Source organism: Benincasa hispida, chromosome 2 (genome assembly GCF_009727055.1).
Source record: "Benincasa hispida cultivar B227 chromosome 2, ASM972705v1, whole genome shotgun sequence".
Taxonomy (NCBI): Eukaryota; Viridiplantae; Streptophyta; class Magnoliopsida; order Cucurbitales; family Cucurbitaceae; genus Benincasa; species Benincasa hispida.
The window spans coordinates 5,978,593-5,997,101 of NC_052350.1; the positions used below are offsets into that span (position 1 = coordinate 5,978,593).

Genomic DNA, 18,509 nt, shown 5'->3' on the forward strand with positions numbered 1-18,509 from the left:
GAATATAATTTTTTTTTTAAAAAAAAAATCTATCTATCTAAATGATTTTTATAAAATCAAATTAGGATTTCAAATCTAGATTTTTTTCCTCTATAAATAGCTGAGATCAGTTTATCTACTCTCCTTTTTCTTTTAATTTTTGTTCTTTTTTGGTTTTGGGTTTAATTTTGTTAACATCTCCCTAATTTTTTAATGAATTTTTTTTTAGGACTTTGTTTTTTTAAAAAAAGTGTGTTTAAGCATTATTGTCACATTTTCCTTTGTGTCCTCTTACTTTTTAAAATAAAGGTTTTCTCAGAACTTCTAGCATCACCTATAATTNTATATATATATAATTGGGGCAGGAAATACAATCCCCATCCACGTTTAGTCAACAGAAAAAAAAAATTTAGAGTACAATCCACATCCCCGTTTAGTCAACAGGGAAAATTCTTCCCACTCCCTCCCGAAATGCATGGAAGAATTCCATGCAACATCTGAGTTCAACTTCCTAAGGGTTCTACAAAGAAAGTAACCACAGTTAGGTCCATCAATTTATATGATTTTTAATTTATAGTTTATAGTTCGTTTCTTGTTTATTGTGATGATGAGCAAATAGTTCTTTATGGTTAGCATTCTTCCAATAAGCCAAAGCTGAGTCTTCCTCCCAAAAGAAGAAGAAAAATATCTGCATATACTAAAAAAAATAACATTCTAAGATCACATTCTAAAATCATACTTATTCCATATTTATATGTTAATTTAAATTTAATTCAATTAATTGAGATATATTCTCCAACCTCTATACATGGACCAAGATGTTAGAGATTAAAATCTCTCCAACTCCACTTTGTTAGAAAACATAAATATAAATAATAAAAGATAGGAACCTTAGATAATATTTAAGTACCTAACCAAACGACTTAAGACCTGTTTGAATTGATTCAAGAAAAAATTATTTTTTAAAAAAAACTCATTTCTATTTAAACACTTTTGATAAAAGCGGATTAAAATATACTCAAAAAACTATTTTACGTAGTTGCCAAATTCTTCAATTTTTTTCAAATAACTTAAATTAAACACTTGAAAATGTATTTCAAACACACTCTTAAACAATCCACTACTCAATTACAAAATTTTTGCTAAAAAACCTACAAAACTAAGAATCTTAGATGATATATTCAAGAAATCCTCTCTAAAAAATTAAAATGAAGACTCATCCTTTCACAATTATCATTATGAAAGTATATCACAATTTTGAGTTCATAGATCACATCAAGCACGGTTAAGAAGCATAAAAAAACATAAATTATGGGCATAAATAAAGTATTCCTCTACTTTCTTCCTTCTTGGCCAAGAGCGACATTGGTTGGGATTTTGTGGTCCTTCGCAGGAAAACAGAGTCCAATATGGTGGAACTGAAAGAAGTTGGGGAAAACATTACTTTCTCCACCTACCACCTCCTCTTCCACGTCCACCACCTCCGCCTCGTCCTCCACCGCGGTGCTTACCACCGCCTAGTGCTCTGTTTGCATCAGATTTTCCTTTGAAGTTTTCAGGCAGGGGAAGGATATGATCCACACACTTCCTGAAACTGAAGTCATCAGCAGACTCGTCCTCCCGGATGAGGAAGAAACACTTGCTTTTCCATACAGGATGGTACCGAATTTGGAATGCATGAATACCACAGCCAATCTTTTTCTCGGGTTCTACATGTCCCTTCTTAAGCAAATCTACCAGCGCCATCTGCTCGTACTGCCAAAGAAACAAATATCAAATATTCTATTAACAGAATCAATGCCTCCTCATTATGCATGCTTCCCTGATTCAATTTATTATTCTTATTCATCTTGTAAATTATCAAATATAGATGTTCCAAATCAAGTAAAAGACTTTTACTCTTCTTCTTTTTTTATTCAAACATAGAACAAGAATTCAAACCTACAAAGAACATTGCTAATCTTTTAACCATTTAAGTGACGGAATGATGGGCTAAAGCCTAACGGAATACACTTCTAAACACTTTTAAACAGTAGAAGTACTAATAACTGCTGAAGAATACAAAGAATAACACTTGACTGCCTTTTGATTTAAGAATTATTTGATCAAGATGTCCTCATAGGCTCAGAACCTGTTAACAGCCATGAACGGATGGATTTCCAAACACTAATCATAGCTTCCCTCTGAGCCATGCCAAACTGGTTTGTATAAGTTGCTACACATCACAGGATATGCCATAAAGTAGTATATAGATAAAGTAGATCCATTACTTCCACTGACATCAATCAAGAATAAGGGAATCATGAAGAATAACAACATAACAAAGAAAAATAAGCTGCTGAAAGAAATTCTTCAATGAGCAAATTAGGTCAAAAGAATATCCCGTTCAAAGAAACAAATCAAATTTATTAATCCAGGCTGGGAGTTTTCTAGTTCTACACAGATTCCATTAACCATGATTAATAATGTCAAACAATCTCATCTAAAGAAGTAAGTGGGTTTGATCAAAATAGAAACCAACCAACAGTCAACAGACATTTAAAGAAAAATACTGAAAACTGACTCAAAAACATATTTAGTTTAGGAAAAACTATCCAACCATAACAACCAGAATTGACTAAAAGAATCAACAAAACAGATCACAACACAACCAAATAAAGTACAATGTGTGTGTGTGTGTGTTATATTTATTTATTTAGAAATTGTATAAAATTAAACCAACACCACAATTAATCAAACTGACAGGAAGTACAAAGAAGAACTTTAGGTTTTCAATTAAAATTAGAGTCAGCCACAGGAAACCATAAGCAAGCATTGTATTCAAATAATATAAAAAGGAACTTAGTTATTTGAGTTTTCCTTTAGAATAAACATGCGCAGTTAGATAAATAATAGCTTCGCCGAATATAGGACCATTTAGATAAACCTATCACGATAAACTAGTGCTGAATTGCTGATCGTAATTTCAAATATTACGGTAGCTGGCCAAGAAATATTGTTGATCAGCAAAAACACAATATATAAATATATTATACATTGAGTGTACCTATTAAGGGATTCTTTGAAGTAAAGATCTCAAACCCTTGAAAGTTAATAATCAACCATCATTAATCTCCATAGAGAATGTTGTAGAATTCACCTCTCTGATTCTAACACGTAGACAACTACATGCTAAACAATTTATTATTTTACAGACGATTGACAACAATTCGTGAAACATAAAACCCAAACAACGTCAGAAGCTTTATATCAAATTGATCGACGCAAAAACCTTCTGGGAAGGGAATGCGAAAAAGGAAAAGAAAAAACATAACTTAACAAGAAATCCTCTTGCTAAAACAGTTCAACTTTCACACAGGAATACGATAATGATGATAAACAATAACAGCAACATTTAATAGAAATTTTCATTCAATCAAGTTCCAACTCTCCTTTCTAACTGAAATTTTTTTTCTCAATATCATTCTCACACTTCCAATTAACAACACAGAGGACGATAGCACATTAAAAAGAAGTTCATAATATTATACCTGATTCACGTTCAAGTTGACAGGCCAGTGGTGGAGGATCTTGTAGAAGTAATCGAACAATTCCATGGAAGATTGAAAGCTCTTGGGGCCTAAACTCACAGAAACAGGCTCCTCCTCCTCTCCCTTCCCGTCTCCCCCCACCTTCTCAAACCTTTCCTCCTCAACTGACTTCTCGATCTTCTGTTTTTTCCCGTCTCCGACACCGTCATCGGCGCTTTCTTCCTCCCTCTCTCGTTTCGAAGTTGAATCGCCATTGGTTACTGGAACGGCCTCTGTTGCCTCAGAAGTTTCAGTTGAAACTTTGGCCCCTGTCTCGGGCTCTGTAGTTTCCAATTCCATATCTTCGGTGCCTGAGTTGGTTACCGCCGGATCGTTTTCGACGAGTTGAGGGATTGTCTCTTCTGCCATTGTGATTTGTGAAGTGTCCTCTGAACTCTGAAATTGGAACAACCAAGCTTCAAACTAAAACCCTAACAAATACGATATAAAACACGATATTTTATATGAGATTTTATGCCTCATTTATCTTTAAATGGGAGGCGGTTTAATTTCTATATGATCGGTCCACTTAAATCGGTCATTTTATTTGGTTTGTTTTTTATTTTTAATTTGCTACTTTTTCAAGGAAAAAACGATTTAAAAAAATTTAAAAAAAAAAAAAAAAACTCAACTCAAGCGAATAATGAAAAAAATATCATGTGTTGTTCAACTTGAAAACAAAATTTATCCTAATGATGTGTACTTAGATATTTAATTGATAATCTGGGGTTCGTGAGCTCACTTTTATCGGCTCGTTAAAACATTTTCAAATATGAGTTAATTTAAAAAAGAGTTTGAAATCATTCTTTAATTGTATGTACTGGGTCGAAAAAAATATTGATAATGTACAATTAAATTTATGTTCATAAACATATAATCTTTTTCTTTTAAGAAAATACATTTTTTTTTTTTAAATAACATATGAGCCTTGAGGTTATGTTTATAAAAATTGAATGGTTGGAGATGGCATCCTGGCCTCTTCCTTCCTCATTTAGGTATAATTTTTAGAGTGAGTTTGGAATACACATTTTCAAGCCTTAAATTTAAAAAGTAAGTCATTTTGAAAAATAAAATCGAGTGTTCAGCAATGACTTTTAAATAGCATTTGAAATGTATTTTCAACCATTTTGGTCAAAAGTATTTAAATAAAAATGAGTTTTTTGAATAATATTTTTTCTTAAATCAATCAAATGACCTCTAAATGATTTTTTCTTTTTCTTTTTTTTTTAAAAAAATCCATTGAAACTTTTAATTTCTCAACAAAAATTCTTATCAAATGTTAAATATCTAATTCATGAATGTATAATTCACCTTTAAAGAAATATTTTTAACCCTTCTAATAAGAATGTAATGTTATTTTAATGACGTCTAATTAAATTAAAATGCAAGAGTAGTATCAAATTATTTATATAAATATATTTTAAATAAAATTTTAAATTTAAAACATAAGATTTACCATAAGAAATAGTTCAAATTATGTATAACACAATTAATTCTCGATATCATAACAATGTCTGAAATTATTTTTCAAAAAAGGGAAAAACTAGGGTAGGGCATGGTAGAGAGGACTATTCTCCAAGTTCACTTAGATCGCGGGAAACATTCTCAATTCCTACACCCTTTTCTTGGAGGTTAATCCTGCTAAGAAAAACAAAACCCTAGTATTTAAGGATAAAATATCTTTACAAATTTAATAAAATTAATTGAATAAGAATATTACTTATTTATTAAGATAATTATTTTAGGAATATATGCAAACAAGTTTACTTTGATAAATATATATATATTTTGCAAATGTATTGTAATTAAAGTGTAGGGTGGGGAATCAAACCTCAAGCTCCATAGCACGAGTACTATATCAGTTGAGCTACGCTCTTATTGACAATTTGAGAAGATTATAGTTGAATGATTTCAATACGAGAATATGATAAATTATAGTACACCTTCCCAAAATTCGGATTTTTAATTTCTAATTACTAGATGCCTATCTAAAGATAAGCGTGGAAAAGGAATGCAGCAAAATGAATTATCTTTTTCAATCTCCTACCTCCAACACAAGGTCTTTGTCATATTGAAGGTCAATTTCGTCAAAGAGGTGAGCAACTAAACATGTTTGGATTGACTTTTTAAATATTTAAAATATTTTTTCGAGGTTGATAATATAAAGTATTATGCTAGTTGAGATATGCTCATTTTAGCTAATTATGAATTTTGCATATATATATTGAAGAAAAAAAACTTCAAATCAATCTCTTAAAAAAAATTAATATAATATTTACACCCAATGACGTGAATATAATGAATATGAAATCCCTAATGAAGTATAAGTGATACTTAAAGTCTGTCTTTCCGAAAATGGGCTAAGTCTTGAATCAATCAAATACGTAGAATGGGTGAGAAATAGGGAAAAAAATCTTTCTTTTATTCTCTTGGATTTATGAAAATGTAGTTTGGAACCTAATTTTATTTTATCGAGTTTTGTATGGTTTTATATAAACTTGTGATTATGGACTTTATGAGAAATGGGAATTTGATATGAGCTATGCTTGTAAATGATGTTTGAATTATTTGTGAAAGTGGTTTCAAACTACTAAATCTTATACTCGAGAGATGGTTTTTCCATGCTACTTGAATGTGCTTCAGTAGCACCACCCAGGTTATCAGGGGGCTATAAGGGTCGAATGTGGCTAGAGTATACCGGAAAGTCCAGAGGAACCTGGGCCTGTGGTATGTATTATATTTAACCTTGAGACAGCTCTCTGTGCACGTACGACATTATTATAATTTACCACCACGGGGGTATTTGATGTGTAGTATGTCTTGCACAGCCATATGTCTTTATCTAGAGTAACTCGTCATCGTAAATGAGTATTTGGGTACGTAGTTGGTTTAATTTTCTAATAGCTCAACGACGCTTTATAATATGCTTTATATGGAATATGATCATGCCATTATTTGAATAACATGTATTTGAGATGATATTATATATTTTGCCAATGGAATATTGAATGCTTTCGATAAACTTCATTGATGTTTTAGACAGAGAACACTTATGTTCACATTAAATTACCATTCATTGAGCTTTAGCTCATACTTTTAATGTTTTATGTTCCTTGCCCAAGAAGCGATCAAGTTACTACGGATATGACCCGCTTTGTAGAGGTTTACAAATGTTATGAACTACTATAGTGGTAGATCCTGACCATTCATGTGAAGACATACGAGTGGGGGTGTCCTATACGAAGAGTTTGTATGAGATCGAACCACGAGATGACTAGTCCCTGTATATAACGCCGTTGAAACTAGAGACTTACATTTCACTTAAACGACCATAGATGACATGACCTCAATCCTGAGTGTTTTGGGAACTCCTACCTTTGAGGGCGGTCCTTGGATTAGTATGGGTGAGAGTGGCTGGATTGCCAACTCAACATACCTACCTTTTTAGGGATTTGTCTAATTTGGGAGCTGGAAACTCAATTACACAAGATAGAATTCACTCCTTTCCCGAAGCAGGGGTAAGTAGATAGATTTCTCCCTTAAGGGCTGATTCCGGGTCTTGAACATAGTGGCCACAGCTTCTCTTTGGAAGAGAAGACTCAGTCATAGTAGGACTATGACTTATGTTCATTAGCGTTGGTTACCCGATCATGTAGACGCTGGAGGTAGACGATCGAATGGGAGCATATGATGCTCATCGTTTAATAAAAGACGCACGCACTAAACGATCGTGTAATTAGCATGCTCATCGCATAGTCACTACACAATCACGCAGTATATGATACTTAGGCGCTCGCGCAGCGATTTTTTAAACGATTATGCTTCACTGCATCGTTGTCATTTAGACAATCATATAAGGCTTGCGTAAGGCGTTACGCATTGCATGATCGCATACCTCATGCTTCATCGCATAGTAAAAGGTACACGATCGTTGCTAAACGTTTGTTTAGCTCTAGAAACGTAGGTAAACGATTGAGTAAATCGTTTATTCTTTCATGTAGACGATCACTTGGGTTTTGGTACACAATCAGCAGAGACGCGAACTTCGACCAGATAGTTCAAGACCCGGTTCGCCTGTTTAAATCGGTGACTCTTTGTTTATGTAATAGTTAGCTTTAGTTTTGTGAATTGTGAGGCTAATTATCCCGATTCATCAACTTTTTCTTAATATACATGAGATGTATGTGGCTTATATGGCATAGTGTATGACATATGGATTTGAAACCCACCTTAGGTTGTGAAATTATTCATGCATAAAATATTATAAGTGTTATAATATGACATGAAGAAATTACATGAGAGCATACACATGCATCATTAAATATAAGAGTTATATTTATTCATGCAGTAAGCATATTCATACATTATCTTTATATTATAAGCATTAAAGTATAAAGGTGAATGGAAGCATGTTTTGCTTAGTTCGTTGTTGTGTTATATAAGAGTTATATAAAAAATAGCAATGAATGAACAATGCATGGAGCATGACACTTATACTGTTTATAAGTATTATAAATGCCTTGTATGTGTTTGCTTTGCATTATGAATGGTTTTTGGTTGTTTCTGTTATAAGAGTTATAATTGAAATTAGAACTAAAATTGATAAGAAAGAGTTGCATGCGGACTTATGGTGAACTCATGTTTTAAAAGGGTTTTAAAATTGGATTGAGATAGACCTAAGTTCAAGGTTCTAATGTAGTAACCTAGTTTAATCTTTTTAAATCGGTTTAATAGGATTAAATTGATTGGCATAAAAAATTAAAATTATATTAAATCTATCTATAAGGGACCTTTTGTCTAAGGTAGACTCTGTCTAGGTTGGGGTACTTAAGCTGACGAAAACGGAACACCTCTAACCGGGAACCTACCTGGAAAGGTGAATTAGATAGATTTTCTGCAAGCATGTGACAGTTGGTCAAAGACTCCGTTAAAGAGTTTAATGGATGATGATCAAAAGTTGTTAAACTATCCAAGGTAAAATTTACTTAGCTAAAATTCATAGTCGTGTTTTTTATAAGTAAACTAAACCCTAGGTTATAAAATACTCAGTGGGAGGAAGAGATGTATCTGATATGTCAATGATTCCACTCATGTTTCTCCTTGAATGTTCACGCTATGAGATTCATGCTTGGCCTCGTGGTGCCTTGAGAGCATCCCCCTTCGGATGGTGTTTGCATGAGTCAATATCAAGGTGGACGGAGAGAGTGTTTATAGTAAGTGGGTGAAGGGTGTGTGTCAACATGTCCTACGGTCTCTGTCATGGTTCGCACCATTAGATCATTCTGTACTTCTTTTGGCGCCCTAGGAGCATCCCTCTTCGAATGGGTTTTGTGTAGTTGGTCAATATCAAGGTGAACTCCAGAAATAGATAGGGTCACTTTAGTTTTTGCCCCAATCAGATTTTTTCCCTTCGGATTGGCTACTTGGGGCGGAACTTTAGGGCCTAAAATGGCGGGTCACACTTACGGGAAATTGTTAAGTAAGTTAATGATTTTTTGACCAAATCAATGATGTTTAGTCGTTATAGGAGCAAGAGTTGTTCTGGTATTAATGGCTAGTTGAGAATGTCTCAATTCAGAGGAGGGATGAATTGACCACCCTTCGGCAGCTTTTGTCCTAAACCTTTGAAGCGTCATTGCGAAACTAGATGTCACACGGGGTTCATGTTAGTTTTGCTAAATCTTATTGGATGTTTTTTTTTTTTTTCAATAGGTATTTGCTTAAAACCTAACGTAGGTCAATGTGTTTTTGTTTTCAGCAACATGTTTGAATTTTCATTTAATACCTCTAGTTTGACCGGTTACATATAGTGGAAACAGTCTTGTAAAACATATTTCGTGGTAAACGACCTCGAGTTTTTCATGGTTGATGAATGTCCTCAATTCCCGACCCTTGATGCATCGCAAAGTGTTTGTAATGCATATGAGTTGTGGATGAAGGCTAATTCATTTGCCCGACTTCACATTTTGGCTAGCATACCTAATGCTTTGGCCAAAAAGGTTGAGAACATGGTCATTGCACGCAAGATCATAGACTCGTTGCAAGATTTGTTTGAACGTTAGTTCTTACTTTTCGACACAAAACGATGGATGACAATACTAGTAGTGTCAGTTCCTAAGTTAAACTTCAAGAAGAGGAAGTAAGTGTTGTTGACTCTGTTAAAGTTCATAGAAGAGAAGTGTTCTGTGAAATGGAACTTAGAGCTTATTTAGGCTCTGATATTGATCCCACTACTCTCCAAAAGAGAAGGATGTCTAAAGACAGAAAATTTGATTTATTGGTCTTGGAGATGTGTTTGGTAGAGAATGATGATTCTACTTAGATCCTTGATTCGGGTGCTACTAATCACGTCAATTCTTCTTACTGAGGATTAAGTTCCTGGCAAACTTTGCCATAGAGAGAGTTGACTCTTCGTGTCGGTACTGGTGAGGTTGTTTCAGTTCTAGGCAGGCTGAAGTTATTTTTGGACAAGAAATGTTATCTGTTACTGGATAATGTTTTTGTAGTTCCTTGTATTAAACGAAACTTAATCTCAGTTTCTTGTCTCATTGAATAAGGTTATACCATCTCCTTTTCTGAGAATAAAGTGTTTATTTTCAAGAATAGAATGAAGATTGGTTTTGGTTCAATGGAAAGTAACTTATATGTATTAAGGCCGTTAGTTATAAAAGCCTTGTTTAATACTGAAATGTTTAGTACAGCGACGACAGCTAAAAGACCAAAGGATTCTCCTAAGAAAAACGCCCATCTTTGGCATCTAAGGTTAGGTCACATCAACCTTAATAGGTTGAGCAGTTGGTGAAATGTGAACTTCTAAAGAGTTTAGAAGAAAACTCCTTGCCGATGTGTGAATCATGCCTCGAAGGTAAGATGACCAAACGACCTTTTACTGGAAAAGGTTACAGAGCCAAGGAAACCTTGTAGCTTCTACATTCTGATCTCCGTGATCCAATGAGCGTTAGAGTTCAAGGTGGGTATGAATATTTCATCTCTTTCATAAATGATTATTCAAGGTACGGGCATCTTTACCTAACGCAATGTAAGTCCCTCGATAAGTTCGGGGAGTATAAGGCCGAAGTTGAAAACTTGTTAGGTAAGAAGATAAAAACACTACGACCTGATCATGTTGGAGAGTATATGGACCTGCAATTCCAGAACTATCTGATAGAACATGGAATTACGACCCAACTCTCGGCCCCAGGTACACCTCAGCAGAATGGTGTATTGGAAAAGAGAAACAGAACCTTGTTGGATATGGTTCTGTCTATGATGAGTTATGCTTATCTTCCAGACTCGTTTTGGGGTTTTGCAGTGGAGACTGCATGCTACATTCTAAACAACATTCCCTCGAAAAGTATTTCTGAAGCACCTTTTGAGTTGTGGAGAGGCTGTAAAAGTAGTTTACGCCACTTCAGGATTTGGGGGTGTTCGACCTATGTGCTTGTGACTAACCTGAAGAAGTTGGAACAGCGTTTGAAAGTTTACCTCTTGTAGGTTACCCTAGGGAAACGAGAGGTGGATACTTCTATGATCCAAATGAGAACAAAGTGTTTGTTTCTATAAATTCTATCTTCTTAGAAGAAGACCACATCTGGGATAATAAACCACGAAGTAAGTTTGTTTTACGTGAGATTTTTAGTGAGACTGAGACTATTGAGGTTCAACTAGAGTTTTTGAACAGACCGATAGATCAACAAGAGTTGTTGAGGTTGGTGCATCTAGTCAACCAGCTCATGAGTTGAGACTGCCTCGATATAGTGGGAGGGTTATGAATCCATCGGATCTGTACATGGGTTTGACTAAAGCTCAGAACGTCATTTCTAATGATGGTATCGAGGATCCATTGTCTTTTAAGAAAGAAAAGGAGGATATTGATAAAGATGAATGATTTAAAGCCATGAACCAGGAGATAGAGTCTATGTACTTTAATTAAGTTTGGGAGCTTGTGGATTTGCCTGATGGGATAAGATCTATAGGGTGTAAGTGGATCTATAAGCGAAAGCGAGGTGTAGATGGAAAGGTGCAACTGAAGTGTAAGTAGATCTGTAAGCGAAATTGAGGTGTGAATGGAAAGGTGCAAACGGAAGTGTTCTCTTAGGGACGTGAGAGCTAAAAATCTAGACTTTGAACTCTTTGGAATGTAAGAGCTAAAAATAACGTATCTTATATGTTATTAATCTCCCACTGAAGTTTTCTAATAACTTTATCATATAAAAGTTATTGAACTACCACTGAAGTGTTCTATCAAAAGGGTAAATTTATACTTAGGTTCTTTTCCGGCTAATAAAAACAACCCTAAGTCTATATGGTTTATCCAAGTATAAAAATTATAAAGGGATTTAAACCTACGATATCTAGGTGATAAACCGTTTTATTACCTCACATCTCATACCGGTTACCAACGCATAATAATTCGGCCATACCCCCAGGTAGGAGGTGTTCCGTAGACCGTCAACTTAAATACCCCCAGCCTTCGATAGGATTATATACCGGTGGAGTTTGTAACCCTAGTTTTATAAGTTTAACGATCTATTTTAACTATTAAAGCGAATGGTTAATCTACGTGAGCATGCAACTGTTCTTTGTTATGGATTTTAAATGTCTAACCCAATTTTATAACAACTTACAAAATTTTAGACATGCTAAAATTCCACAACATACATCAAAGGCATTCAATATTTAATATAACAATTATATTAAATACAAGAAACCCTAACATGCATACTATATATTATAACATATTATAACATATTTTCAATGCATGTAACATGCATCCTATGATGGGACTTTAAATCTACATGGCATACTGTATGCACATACAAGATTTATTTAATTATAACATACATAAAATGCATAAATAATTAAACACAGACTGATATGGTTTTAGTTTTGGTAAAAACAAGCAAGCAAAAGCCTAATTATTACAAAATAGGTTCAAAATAGCTCGAATCGCTCCAAACTGCTTGAATCGGACCTGAACCGTCTGAACCGAACCAACAAAGTCTAAACCGAACCAACCAAAAACCATTTGAGGATGAACCGGACTAGGACTGACTGCTTTCACTCTATGCTCAATATCTCGCTAAGGCTCATCGTTTAGCATTGACGACCATCTTCCTGGGCGATCATGTAACGCCATCGTATAGCACCTGACCAAGCTATACGATTGTGTAGTGTCTTCCATCGATCGCATAGTGCCATCATTTAGTGTCGGACAATGCTACACAAAGGCTTAGTGTCTAACACTATCGTGCAGCTCCATCGTCTTGCACTAGGCAAATACTACACGATCACTTAGCGCCATCGTCTAGCGCCTCATCTTGATCGTTTAGCGCGAGCACAAAGGTAAACGATCATATAGTGGTATCGTATAGCACTTCAACACATCGCTTAACTGCCGCTCAAAACTACACGATTGTGTAGTGCCATCATTTAACGCCCATTATTTCAACGATCAGCACCCATAACTACACGATTGTCTAGCTTTTCTTCACATCGTTTAACTCTCGTAGCTAAACAATCGTCTAGCACTGAAACTCAATGACGATATGAACAGAGGCTGAAAAGCTGGAATCTGCAACTCGGCCTTCTTCACTTGTTTCTTCAATTATAGCTTAATTTCAACTCTAATGTCTCCAAATAAATTACAGACTCTTGAGAACACATATATCTCATCAACCAAGAGCCAATTACAAATTTAATCGAGAAATAAAAGAGAAATTAAAAATCAAAACTCAGAAAACCATATCAGTGCAACAGTTTCATATAACTCAGGAAAAACACCTACAACACCAAAATTAAACCGAATTGAATACTTAAATGATGCTTTGATACCAATTGTTAGATTGTATCATCACGCAACGGAAGTGAAAAGGATCAATAAGCACTCTAATTCATTAATTTTGGCAGAAACTAGAGCGTGCTTATACAGAAATAAGTGGGTTTCAAGTCATACCTCTTGAAATCTTGATTTTCATGTGCAACTTTCTCCAAATCTTGTTGTAGACTACCAAAATCTTCCCCACTATTCTTTTGGTGCTCTAGATTGAGTTGTGGGACTCAAAATAAGCTTGAATCAAGGGAACTTAGAGGATAACTCACAATAGCAACCCAATTGAAGAACTCATTCTTCACATGAATTTTTCCAGTAAAAATTCTTCAAATTGCATACCTCAAATTCACTCCAATCTTCTACATATATTGAAGACCATCATGCAAAGAAGATGGTTGCATGAGATGCAGCTCATGCTTAGAGTAATCGAAGCTTAAAGATGGTGGGTTATGGGTGAGCTACTTGAAGATGATAATGGAAAAACCATTTTTCCATTTTGTGTATTTTTCCACTTTTACCAATTTGATTTTAAAATCACATTTGATTCAAAAATCAAAATTTATTAATTTTACAAATTAATTTCATAAATTAATTTTCTAATAAAATTAATAAATAATTATTTAAATAATTAAATAATTCTATATTAATTTAATATCAAATATTAATTAATTTACACAATTCACCTTCATATATTTAAATCATATTTAAATATTAATTCTCCAATTCTATTTATTTCTTAAAATTAAACGTGTAATTATATCAAATAGTTACTAATTCCTTTAATTCTAATTTCAACGTTTCAAATTAACTTATCACGCTACTCTAGAACTAATCATTTACGAGCTAGTAGGGGACTCGCCGGACCTATAATCATGGGCTCAACGATCCGAGGATTAATTGGCTAAACTCATTAGACCAAATTAGCCCCCATTTGTTAACTAATGGGTCACTCTACTAAAGTCCATAGTTGAACTCCCCTCACTGTAGATATATTATGTCCACTCGATATAAGCATGACTAATAAGGTAACCCTTCACAGGTTGTTCGTAATAATGGCTGGGTCAAATCTCTGTTTTACCCTCGAAATTACCTCTTGTTTCTTAACTCCCACTGATCCTCTAATGAACGATTAATTTATGATTCAATCAACAAATCAGGTCCCTTTCGGGCCAATGAGTGGGGCCCCTTGTTCAAGACATAGAATCAGCACTTAAGGGAACAACCTCTCTACTATCCCCAACAGCGGGTAGAAGTGAATTCCTCTTGCATCTTATGTCCCCAGCTATCTATCCGGTCTTACCCTTGAAATGGGAGGTTATTGAGCCGACGCTATTGAGCCAACCCTCACCTATGCAAATCTTAGGATAATCCCGAATAAACAGGAGTTCATAGTTAGCTCAGGATTAAGGTCAAGTTACCTAGGTCATCGCTTTGAAGTAGCCAGTCTTAAATAATAAACATCGTTATAAAGTAAGAGTGACTGATTTCGTGGTCCGATCTTATACAAACCCTTTTGCATAGGGACGCTCCACTCCTCATGTCATAACATGTACGAATTACGATCACTTCGTTTGTAGTACTTTACAACTCTTTGTAACAACTACAGAGTAGGCCGCATCCAATAGTGTTACCAGAATAAGGCACCCAACCTTATCCATATGCTATAGATCATTTTGAGTATTTACTCGAACTCGATCTACTTTTATGTCTCCACGTAAAGTTCAAGTACTCATGTAATAGTCAAGGGACTTTTAGGTTGATTGGATTTCTAATAAGCAAAACATCTATTCAATAACAACTTATTGAATTTTCAGAATAAGTTCTATTGTTTACAAACCACGAGTTTTAGGACATAAAACGCAACACTAAGGAGGCTGTTTGGCTGAGAAAATTCCTTATAGATTTAGAAGTTGTTCCAAATATGGATTTTCCAATCACTCTTTATTGTGATAACAATAGGGCTGTGGAAAATTCGAAGAAACCTTGGAGTATTCGTCGAGGCAAGCATATCGAATGAAAATAGCACTTGATCAGGGAGATTGTGCATTACGGTGATGTGCTAGTTACGAAGATTGCATCGGAGCACAACGTTGCTAATCCATTTAAGGCTCTCATGGTTAAAGTGTTCGAGGGCACCTAGAGAGTCTGGGTCTACGGGACATGCGACATCTTGTCTAGGGCAAGTGGGAGATGATACTGGGGTATAGTGTATGCCCTAGTCTATTATATATTGTACTTGTAATTTATCATGTACTATACATTAGTCTCTCGAGGCATTAGGACAAGTGGGAGATTGTTGGGATTGGTGTCTTAATTCTCCTAGAGTCTCGTAGTTTGTAATCTATACACATTGTTATGAATAAAATAATAGTTATTTTATTTGGCATTTACTCATATCCAATAAACAAATCTCTATGGTTATTGTATGTAAACTTAAGCATGTACATGAGATATACAAGTGGATCATGCCTTAAGTGAAACCTAAATAGGTCTATAATATAAGGATTAAGTAGGGATACCTGATCCTGGTGACACTATGGATACGACCCACTTTGTAGAGGTTTGCAAATGTTGTGAACTACTACAGATGGTAGATCCTAACCATTCATGTGAGACATGCAAGCAGAAGTGTCCTATACAAAGAGTTTATATAAGACCGGACCATGAGATGACTAGTCTCTGTATATAACGCCGTTGGTATTGGAGACTTACATCTAACCTAAACACCATAGGTGACACGACCTCAATCATGAATGTTTTGGGAACTCGTGCCTTTGAGGGCGGTCCTTCAATTGTTGTGGGTGAAAGTGGCCAGATTGCCAAATCAACCTGCCTACCTTTCTGGGGATTTGTCTGATTTGGGAGTTAGGAACTCAGTTACACAAGATGGAATTCACTCCTTCCCCGAAGCAGGGATAAGTAGATAGATTACTCCCTTAAGGGCTGATTCTGGGTCTTGAACATAGTGGCCACAACTTCTCTTTGGAAGAGAGGACTCAGTCATAGTAGGAGCTTCGAACTACAAGTCCATAAGGTCCCCTTGGTAGCTTAATGGATTCAAGTTGAGAATCAGTTCTTGGTGTTAATTTGAAATGTTCAAATTGATAAGAGAAAATTTGATTATATATGATATGATCGGTGTGATGTATGAGATACATCAAGTGGAGGATTAACGTAAATGAGATTTACATTAAGGACCATGAAATAGAAAAAGAACTATGGTTTATATGTTTCATGAGGTGAAATATTAAAACTATAGGTTATAAATATAATATGGTAAGTTGGTTATCATATTTATTTATAATAATATTAATTATTGGTTAATTATATCTTTTTCTCTAATAACCAATTGAGTGGGAGGTTATTGGTGGTTTCATTGTAACCCTGAGATAATAGGAAAATTTTTTTCCTAAATTTAGTAGTTGTTGAATTGAGATTTTCCATTCTCGGAAAGTACTCACGGAAAGGCTGTCAAGTGGATTAGATTCACTAAACGATAGCTAAAGAGAGACTAAATGATCGTGGTGTGACACTATACGATAGATCACTCAGCTAGCCATCAGTTAAACGATCGCAGAGCTTTTGCTAAACGATCGCGGAGCATTTGTTAAACGATTGGGCATCGTCTATATGATAAACTTTTGTCATCTCCCACTTGCTCAATCGTTTACACGATTGTTCTTCCTTCGGTCTTTTCCTCTAACCAAGTTCACATAGAGCCCACACTTCTGGATTCTCATATCGAGAATACCAAGGTAGCCATTGTGGTGGTGACGTACCCAACTTTACCTAGTTCGAGGTTTTTGGAGGCCGTTCGTTGAGTTCGCGGTGTTTGTGTGGTGGTCGCTGTGATCGTACTATGTGGTAGTCGTGGTGTATGAGCGTTCGTGTGTTGCAGTCTTAGAGATTGTTCGAGCGTTCGTGATCAAGGGAGATTGAAGATGAGTCTTCAAAGGTATGTAGAATCTTTCCCTTGATTATCTAGTTGCATGCTATAATTTCGTATGTTGCATGACCAGTTAGTTTCCGTTTGTTGATTGTAATTATGTTCATTCAAATACGAATGGAATTTGAAACGATCATTCTGCTGCTCATGGAAATCTTCATGTTTAATTTCCTTCATAAACATCTTCTTCATAATCATTCATTCTCATAATCATTTATTCTCAAAAGCATAAACACGATTGAAACATGCGACAGTTGTCGTAACATAACGCTATCCTCCTGCAGCGTTGCAACGTTATTGCCGAGTGTCGTAACGCTAGGTCTTTTGTGCCGCAGCGTGAAGCATAGCGTTGCAACACTATGCCTTTACGCTCTAACACATTACGCAAGTCCCTACTTTGTTTTAAGTCCATTTTGCTCCAAATTTAATCTCCTCTCCTCAGTAACTCTTGGCAGAGCTTCAAGACACGAACTTACAAATTCGATTGCATAAAATAAATGTCCAAAACAACGAGCCCTTACAACTTTAATCAACATTAAAACAATAAATCTAAGTGCTAGAACTTGAAATTATCTATTTTTGCAAACGAACATTCATAATGTAGTAAGCCCACTTTTTCTCTGATTTTCATTTCAAATTGGAAAAAAAAATGCACAATTTGATTTTGATACCAATTACAGGAATGGAATTTCTTTACAGAAGTGTATGAACGCCGTGCAATTGATTTTCAATTTGAAAAATGAAAAATACAGAGGAAAAACATACATTTAAAATACAAAACTGGATAAACATTGTAATACCTATAAACATGCTTCTTTAAAGAAAGAGATAAGATGTACACTTATCCTTGAAGAGTCTCTTCAGATGTTTCCTCTCCAAGTCACGAACAATCTCAAACTTCCTTCTTACAAATCTTCCCACAAACACCAAGGACCACAACACCACCAAAAGAACTTCCTTGCTATTCTCAGGAAAGGAATACAAATTGTGGGATTTGATTTAGTTTTGGAAGAAGAAGAAAAAACATTGAGGAATTAAGAGAGATGTTCAGAGTTCCCTGTGTTTCTTCTTTGTAACTTTTTTACATAAAAAACAATCACTCAACTACCACTCCTTGAGAGTTCAGCTTGAGATTGAAGGATGAGGGAGAGGCTATCAACTCCCTTCTTTTAACGTCTAAAAA

General features: G+C 35.0%; 1 protein-coding gene across 1 annotated transcript; it reads right to left on the reverse strand.

Annotated features, from left to right (window-relative positions):
* Positions 1 to 1,157: 1,157 nt before the first annotated feature.
* Positions 1,158 to 4,011, reverse strand: LOC120072254 (protein EMBRYO DEFECTIVE 514). Its single transcript, XM_039024680.1, has 2 exons — positions 3,510 to 4,011; positions 1,158 to 1,734 (listed from the first exon to the last, which is right to left on the reverse strand). Exons 1-2 carry the CDS (start codon positions 3,915 to 3,917, stop codon positions 1,420 to 1,422), a joined length of 723 nt encoding a protein of 240 aa, XP_038880608.1. The 5' UTR covers positions 3,918 to 4,011; the 3' UTR covers positions 1,158 to 1,419.
* Between the last annotated feature and the right edge of the window lie 14,498 nt (positions 4,012 to 18,509).